Source organism: Coffea eugenioides, chromosome 11 (genome assembly GCF_003713205.1).
Source record: "Coffea eugenioides isolate CCC68of chromosome 11, Ceug_1.0, whole genome shotgun sequence".
NCBI lineage: Eukaryota > Viridiplantae > Streptophyta > Magnoliopsida > Gentianales > Rubiaceae > Coffea > Coffea eugenioides.
Window position 1 is genome coordinate 7,961,484 of NC_040045.1, and position 9,649 is coordinate 7,971,132.

Consider the following 9,649-nt stretch of genomic DNA (forward strand, 5'->3'; position numbering starts at 1 on the left):
TATATTTGTATTATTATAGTTATATAACAATTAACAAATATTAAAATAATATATTGTATATTATTATTATCATAAGTACATGATAATGGATACTAACTATTATTAATAGCATTTACCTATATAATATAATAATATATTAGTAGTATATACTAATACTAAACCAATTCTTTATAAACGAATTCGAAATCGGTTATTACCAAATTCATAATCTCATTATCTATTTCATACCATATTAGAATTCGGTAAATACCACTTTTGTACCAAATTACCAAATACCCGATTTCAAATTATCAAATTGAATTTGAATTCGGGTATGAATTCAGTACGTACCGAATTTGCTCACCCCTACTTCGGTTAGCTCCTACCAAACTTCCAAAAACCATATGTCTTTTTTTTTTCTTAAAAAAAAACCTTCATCAACATTGTTTTTGTATATCATCATATGTCTTGTAATTTTAGCCTACAATTAAGACTTATCAACATATACAATTTTCTTGATAAACTCAAGAAAAGTATTCAAATTAGCAAATGGATTAGCTGTTTTCTAAGCATTCCCTTGTCGATAGCTACCTCATCACCGTTGCATCAAAGCTTGGAAAATAGCTTCCTTAAATCATCATTTTAAATTGCATTTTCACTTTGAACTTTAGACTTACAATTTAGACTTTTTTTTCGACCTCTTTACATCCTTATCCATCCCCTCCTGCTGCATAGCCCGTGTTGACAATTTAACTCCGATGCCAGTAGTAGATTTTGCTGGGGAAATGAGACTTGATGAGTGGACTTGTATTGGGGTTCCAAAAAATAAATGAATTAGCAGCTTTGAGTCAGGTATTGGGATTTGGGTTTGGAATTCCACTGGTGGGTTGGCTTTTGCAGTTTCGTGGGGCTTCGGCATTAGCCAGGTGTGGCGAAGAAGAACAATTTGGTTTATTGCACCTTTTGTTTTACTCCCCAAATTAATGGAGAATTGGTTTTCTCCCCAATGTAACAAAAAATATTTTGCATTCATTGTTTTAAAAATGATCCCTATTTTGTAATTCCTATATTGCCCTTAACTTGATGGTGATTTTTGTGCCGAAAAGAGTTTTACTGGTGCGACGCTGCAAAAGTATGAAATTGGTTACTAATTTTAGTTAAAGGACTAAAATTACCTAAATAAAAGAGGAAGGATCAAATCGCCTTAAGTTAAAAAGTTGAAGGACTAAATTGACCATTTTCCCTCATATTTTGTATGGCCGCTAGGAATATTTTAAACAAAGGTTTGGTTTCATCAATGATTTGCTTGTTGGAACCAGTAATCAAGTAGTCATGATTGCAAACAAAGTGGACTTTTATCTATACTTGTTTGTAGGTTTTTTGTTGGTCCACATACGTCAGGAAATCAAATAAAAAAAAAGATAAAACAAACGATTTTAACATAGAATTCTACTTTTATTTTAAAAGGTTTACTGGTTGTCATTTGGCCATAAAAATATTTGTTTCTTCCTTTCCTTTTTTTTTTTGGGTAAAAGCAAATATTCAATAAAAGTGAGCCCTCAAAATTGAAAAGTTAGATTTAGTTTGATAAATGTCATTATTTACGATAAATGTCAAGCCCGAGCAAGAAGATATGTATGATAATGTTACCACATCTGCCAAACTTTCCGTAAAACATGTCTCACGAAACAATAATGGAGATATGTTTTATAAAGGGTTTTTTTTAATAGACACTTTCAAAACACCTGTTTGCACATCTAGTATTTACCTAACTTATCATATATATATATATATATATATACATACATACATACTAACAATTATTATTCTCTCTTTTATTTTTATATTTTTCTTATTTAATCTTTCCTACTCTTCTTTATATTTATTTACTTTCCTTAATTAATTTTATATTTTCAAAAATACAAGACAAACCATTTTATAAAACTAATGTGAGACAATTTACACATACATAAGTTTATTTAGGAGAAAAGGAATAATAGCAATAATATATCATTAACCACACATAATAACAAGCTCTCAATGCTCTACTCTTCTCAACTAATACAATAATATGACTCTATATTTATATATATTAGATAACAGTTTTATATCACAAGAAATATCTTAATAAAATACTAATTCCTAAACAACAAACATGCTATAACTTGACTCCAATAGAATTACTAAAATTCTAACTTGACTAAAACACTTTTAAATAATAATATGAAAATTTCTATTTTTGAACCTTGATTTAATATGCTAACATCATTTTGGGCATAGGTAGTTTCTTGTGCAATTTATCGGTTGAACAAGTGTTCTACTAGAAGTGCTCTTGGAAAAATTCGTGAAGAAGTTTGGATTGGTAAAGGACCATTTGTTATCCATCTCAAAGTTTTTTGGTCCATTGCCTGTTCCCATGTTCCCGATCAAAAGTGCACATACGATATAACACAAAAATATTAAAAAGTACATATAAACAAAATTGCATATACGGACATAAATAAATAAATAAATGTGTGCTTTGATGGCTAATTTCTTGGATGCCTTGTTTCAAAAAATTTTTTACTGCAAATATTTATTTAAAAACCACTTTAGAATGTTTGTTCAAAATATCAAAGGTAGTAAAATTTCACATAATTTACACTTCGAACTCAAATTTTCTCCAAAACCATAATTCCATCTTTTGATTTGGTAAAAAAAAAATGCTTGAAAAAAGGAGAAAACAAATCATAAACAGTCAAAAAGTTGAAACGTTGGACCACAAGGTTGAAAATAAGGCAAACTGCGGCCCAAGGCAAAGCTTTAGCTACTAGATGGAAGGGTGGTTGAATAAGAAATGAATGGGGAGAGGGCTATTAGCCTATTAAGGACAAGAAAAATGGGCTTGCAAGGGGCTGCTGCATGAAGGGAGGGTGGGGTAGGAGACGATTACGAGCACGTTGACAGGGTGGGGAAAATGGTGAAAATAAGGCGGGGTTAGAGACGTGGTGATTATGTATTTGTTTACTGTGCTTTAATTTTGGATTTTTCTTAAGGCAATTTTGTCCACTTTTGAGTATCTATCAAACTATTTTGGACTTTTAACATAAGATATTTTGTTAAAAATTTACATTAATATGAAACTGTTTTACACATTTTAAAAGTTTTGCTTTCATATAAGTAGCTTAGTTTTATAAAATAGTATTATTATTTTACTTTCAAAAATTGAACCCGTACGTAGCATAGGTCAAAATGCTCGTTTTATTATAAAACTTGAACTAAATGAAGACATAAATGTTGTTTTAAAAATTAAAAATCATGTATTATCAAATAGAAAAAGTACTTCTACAAGTATGCATCCAAACAATATGATTAAACATTTAATATGACAAAAATTTATACTAAATGAAGTGCTTCTTGATAAGCCACACTGCAACCTCAAACAGACCCTTACAGTAATTTTTATTCCAACGTGAGAGGGGTGGGATTTAAGAAAGGGATAATTTCAGAAACCTCCCCTGAGGTTTCTTGAAATATCACTAAGCTCCCCCCACATTTTGGAAATCTCTCTTACCACCCCTGATTGATTGTGGGGTCAGAAGTCACACTGAAAATTCATCAGTTGCCAATAATACCCTTGTATCTGATGTGCTCTTATGCATCAGTCACTATTATTTGTACCTATGCCAAGTACTTATATGCATTCCCAGTCCCAGTGAACGACTAAAAGACATATGTTTTGGTACCTGCTTGGGAATTGCAATTTACTCTTGCCAAGTATGCTCTGCTTCTATCCACAGATCTGGGAACATGATGACTTACTACCATGATTTGTATGGAATTTGCTAACTCAAACGTGTATGCTGTGCTTTTTTTTAACTCTATGACTCGGATTCCTTACCATTATGTATGAAATTTCAGCTGTTGTTTTCCAATGAACTTAGCAGTAAAATATTGTTGTACTTAAGGAAAATACCACCTGTGTGCTTTATGAAGTTTTCTGTCAATTATGACTTTTGGTATAATAATAGTGCAACAAATCTGGGGGACATTGGTATGAGTAACAAATCTCGCAGCTTCATTGATTGGAAGACTGCTAAGCAAATTAGGCATATTGTTAGGTAATACTAAAAATTTTGAATTTAGGGTTTATGAAATGGATGCATTTAATTAAGTGACTAATTAAACTAATTAAATTACCTACGAGTATTACTTTCACATAATTAATTTATATTAAATACAAAACCTACCAGTTTCCTTTTTGTAAAAATATGAGTGTAATACTTTTTGAATTTTACTTACAACCATTTGTATATTTAATATAAATTAAATGATTCAGAGTAAAATGCTCATAAATAGTTATTACTTTGTTCGTGTAATAGAGAAAACCCATAAAGAGCTGATATGTTATGGGCAATTTCTTTTTTTTTTTTTACTTTCGCGTATTTAATTTATGTTAAATACAAAACCTACTAGTTTTCCTTTCGTAAAAATATTAGTATATCACTTTTTAAATTTTACTTACAAACATTTATGTATTTAACATAAATTATATGATTCAGAGTAAAATGCCTATAAATAGCTAGTACTTTATTCATATAATAGAAGAAACCTGTAAAGAGCTAGTAAAAAGTGGGTAATTTCTTTTTTTGCTTTCACGTATTTAATTTATGTTAAATACAAAATTTACTAGTTTCCCTTTCATAATAATATTAGTGTAACACTTTTTGAATTTCACTTATAAACATTTATATATTTAATATAAATTAAATGATTCAAAGTAAAATGCATATAAATAACTAGTACTTTATTTATATAATGGAAGAAACTCGTAAAGAACTGGTATGTTATGGACAATTTTTTTTTGCTTTCAAATACTTCATTTATATTAAATAGCCAACATTCTAGTTTTCCTTTCGTAAAAATATTTGTGTAACAGCTTTTGAATTTTATTTGCAAATATTTGTGTATTTAACATAAATTAAATGATTCAGAATAAAATGCCCATAAAAACCTGGTACTTGGTTCATGTAATAGAGAAAAGCCATAAAGAGTTGGTACTTTATGGGATATTTCTTTTTTAAAAAATATTTAATTTATGTTAAATAGATAACCTACTAGTTTTTTTTCATAAATATTTAATATATGTTAAATAGCGTATTTTCGAAATGTGTTTTTTTGGTGACATCAAAAAATGCATTCTACTAATGCGTTATTTAACCAATTTTCCCTATTTAAATAAATTTATGAAAATTAAAATAATGTATTTGAAAATTACATTTTTATTTGGAAGAATGCATTCCTTGGATTCATTTTTCACCCTTTGGGAAGAGACTCAAAAATCGTCACCCTTTGGGAAGTTAGTTTGAAAACTCCCTCTTTTTGGGAATTTACTCCTCCATCTGCCTTACTTTTCTAGCGGACACCCTCACCTTTTAATACCGCTGGAAGCACTCAAAGTAGCTGTTGCATGTCCAACGGTCACGCAATAGTGCTCATGCCAGAAAAATACTCTCCAATTCACATTTTTCACCTACTACAACTTTCTTATGTCACTGCTATCAGTCAAACTAAGGGTATGAAGGGAACTAAAATACTCTCCCTCCTCCAAAATGCATTTTCTATTGTTACTTTTGCTTAGAGGGGCTGACATTGTTAAGAAAATGTCAATTCAGAGGGTGGTAAGAGAGATTTCCAAAATGTGGGGGGAGCTTAGTGATATTTCAAGAAACCTCAGGGGAGGTTTCTGAAATTAAAGGGACAGGGGATTTGAAACCTAGACCTCTAATGTCCAGGCTTCAACCTCGGGTGCTTAAAGTAATTGTCATGCTTAAAAAAGATAAATTTTTTTTTTTACAACTCATTTATTAACCAAAGGCTTGAAAATTATGAGGAAAATGATAACTTTGTGGAAAATACTTTTTTTAATCAAAAAATATTTTTCTTTGGAAGATAAGTTACAGCGCACCAAGCAGACCCTATAAACAAATTTTGTTCATGGAATTCTTTTTTTTTTTTTTGTGGATAAGTTCTTAGATATTGTCAGCTTATATGTCCCACTATTTACATTTTATACTACCACTAGCAGCCTAGCATTATTTTAGAAAAAAAAATGTCGGTTTCATCAATGATTTGGTTGCGATTCTGTCAAAATTGAGTACTAATAAGTATAATAATTTTGTTGGAACCCAGTGATCAAGTCGACATCAATTCTGGAAATTGGAAAGTTTAATTTAGTTGGTAAGATCAAATATTTGTTTCGATCAACTCATGAGCCCTCAAGATTAATATCTCAATTCTGGAAACTGGAAAGTTAAATTTAGTTTGCAATCAACAGAGTGCAAAATTGAATTTATTTAAGGGAAAATTTCAGAAACCTCCCATAGGTTTTTGACAATTTCATTGAGCCCCCTTGGGGTTTGAAAAATTAAACTTACCTCTCTTGATTTGATAGTTTTAGTAACAAATCCTAAAATAATATTGACTTGGTCAAATTTTTAAGTGAATACCCAAAAATGTTCTTGTGTAATGAGTTTTAATTTACTTCCCCTATACAACTATAAGATTATCTATTATAATTATAAGGAAAAAGTGTCAAAATTTTCATGTCCATAACTACTATTTGATAAACAACTATAATAATAATAATAATTTTATCATTATGATAGAATACTTTTGATGGTATTTTATTATGAATTTAGATTTATAAGATAGAAAGAAAATGTTGAAATAACTCATTTAGAGTTTATGAATTTTTTGAGTAGTGAGACTATCATAATTTAGTAGTGGTTTTGAGCCATTTCTTTTTTATTTATTGTTAATTTTAATACCAAAAAATAGAAAACGAAGATCAGCAAAAACATTGGATTGCATATAAAGTTAACTGGTAAAAAAAAATCACTAATTCGACATTTAGTTACAATAGAAACTTAGAGGTAATAGTGGTAATTATACAGTTTTATTGGCAATAAATTTTAAAAAAATGAATAAGAGGAAAAAATAATAAAAAAATAATTTTAAAAGTTATTCTAAATATAAGCATACCAAACAAGTGAATTTCATTAAAATATTTAAGGGTAGTATTTTTTGTCCGGTTGGTGGGATAAAACCCAAGTCCAACATTGTCATTTTAAATGACGAGGGAGGTATATGTAATTTTTAAAATCTCAAGGGAGCTACATGAAATTGTTAAAAACCTCAAGGGAGGTTTCTGAAATTATCCCTTTATTATTTAACACGTACCATGCAGTTGTGTTGACGTGGATGTTGCTTTTTGATAAATGTCATCAAAACCAGTTCTCAGGAAAGAAGATGTGCATGATAGAGTACATATGAGAAGTTTAATAATATTACCACTTCAGCCTAATACATATCTCTTGAAAAAGAAGAAGATGTACATGATAGAGTATATGAAAAGTTTAAAAATGTTTCCACATCTGCCTGAAAACATATCTCTTGAAAAAGAAGTAAATATGTAGTTAACTTTCCTCACAAAACATTACTGTTTCTTAAAAATAATTAACATATAGCTAACTTTCCATTTAGGAGTCCTGCTATAGACTTTTTTTCCCCCTATCAGGTGAAGGATGAGGACTTGAATCTACCACATCTAATCTATACTTTTCAGATAAGCAATTCATAGAATTCAACACAACGTAATTCATATATACAATTCAACGCAACATAATTCAACAGGATATAGTACTATTTCCTAGTGGAACCGTGAGAACGTAAACAATTCATACACGTTTTTCTGGCTCAGTCAATTTCTCCGTCCAGAAATCAAACTTCAACAACTCATATTATTCTTCCTGTGACGGAGATTCAGTATATCAAACCTTGTGATCAAGTGCCATTGTGGATTTACATTGACAATAATGTAATGCTTTGTGATAAACTACCAATGAGAAGTACAGATAGAAATTGTTGACGTTGAAGGCTTCATTGCCCGTAGCTACTTGTTTCTTTCCCTGCTGTCAAGAAAACTTGGCTCATCTTCCTAGCTATGTTCAGTATCCTATCAGATTAGCGAGTGAATAATGACAAATGTTTCCAGAAAAATGTCGGATTACTGCAAATTAAGCCGCCTAGAACTGCATGTCCTCTCAATTGTATTGTTTGCAGTGCTGGTCTTTGTGATTGTCTTCGCTGATAGTCTTGCCTGTGATCTTTTGTTCAATTCGGTTGCCTGTGAAACTAAAGGCGATCGTCTAGGGTTGCAAATACTGGAAGCCAAGCAAAGAGTAGATGGTGCAAACAATGGAAGTTCTATGCCCCCCTTCAATCTTACTTGGCTCAAGAACAAGTTGCCGGATCTTGACATGTTGAAGGCGAGCAGAATTACGCAGAAGTTCGATGAAAGAGTTAGAGAAGTCCTCTATGATGATCACCAGCAATGTCAAGTTCAGTTCTTCATGATTTGGATATTCCCTGCATCATTATTTGGTAGGCGGGAGTTTTCTGCATTAGAGAGTATCTTCAAAGCACATCCAAAAGCTTGCTTGATCATCTTATCAGAAACTCTGGATTCGATCCAAGGGTTTATGCTCTTAAAGCCTTTGCTGGATCGTGGCTATAGAGTTGCTCCTGTGACACCTGACCTGTTGTATCTATTCAAGAACACATCTGCAGAAGCCTGGTTCAATGATATTCTGAGTGGAAACAGGAATCCAGGTGAAGTTCCATTGGCCCAAAATCTATCTAATTTGATCAGGCTAGTAGTCCTCTACAAGTACGGAGGTGTTTATCTGGATACAGATTTTATAGTTTTGAGAGATTTTTCAAGGTTAAGGAATGTAATTGGAGCTCAAAGCGCGGATTTGAATGGAAATTGGACAAGACTTAACAATGCAGTGCTGGTTTTTGACAAGAATCATCCACTTCTGTACGAGTTCATGGAGGAATTCCAATCGACATTTGATGGAAACAGATGGGGACACAATGGACCATACATGGTTTCCAGAGTGGTGGAGAGGCTGGCAACCAATATGATGCTGCATAAGTACAACTTTACTGTCTTGCCTCCTATGGCCTTCTACCCGGTGGACTGGAATCGGATAGATGGGCTATTCATGCGAACAAGTAATCCGAAATGGACAAAGGCCAAGCTCCGCCAGATTACTGGTGGTGACACTTATGGGATTCACCTGTGGAATAGGCAAAGTAGCAGAACTAAAATTGAAGAGGGAAGTATTGTAGCCACATTAATCGCTGATCATTGCATCATATGCCAGAATGTCTCTAGTTCTTGAAGAAATCTTTTCTTCAGCTTAATTCAAATGAAGGCAGTTGAGCCAGGTAGATATTTTCCAATGTGAATTTGTTGACAAGGTAAATAGGCAGTTGGCCACACCGTTACTAAATTCAAGCTTTACTTTCACCATCTACTCTAGTCTGGTGCTTGCTTTCCCAGTACTTAATTTCTATACAAGGAATATAATTGTTAAGTGTATATAACTGGATTGGAAAAGTGTTTCATCGAGTCTTTGAGTAGTTCAATCAATGAAGAAGAAAAAGGTAAAAAAATTTCGTTATCAAAACTTTCTACCACAGATAATGACTCTCAATCTTCTCAACCTCAGCCTGAATTTCCAACCTGCAAATATCCATACCTTGAGTCTAGGTAATCTCCTAAATGACCTTTTTCTGGTCAGCCTCCTTTTGCCAGTTTTTGGCAGCTCATTTTTGACCA

At 31.8% G+C, this 9,649-nt stretch overlaps 1 protein-coding gene across 1 annotated transcript; it reads left to right on the plus strand.

Moving 5' to 3' along the window:
• The first annotated feature begins 7,934 nt into the window (after positions 1 to 7,934).
• LOC113754370 (lactosylceramide 4-alpha-galactosyltransferase-like) lies at positions 7,935 to 9,285 on the plus strand. The gene has a single exon (XM_027298763.1). The coding sequence runs from the start codon at positions 7,998 to 8,000 to the stop codon at positions 9,207 to 9,209; it is 1,212 nt and encodes a 403-aa protein (XP_027154564.1). The 5' UTR covers positions 7,935 to 7,997; the 3' UTR covers positions 9,210 to 9,285.
• The last annotated feature ends 364 nt before the right edge of the window (positions 9,286 to 9,649 follow it).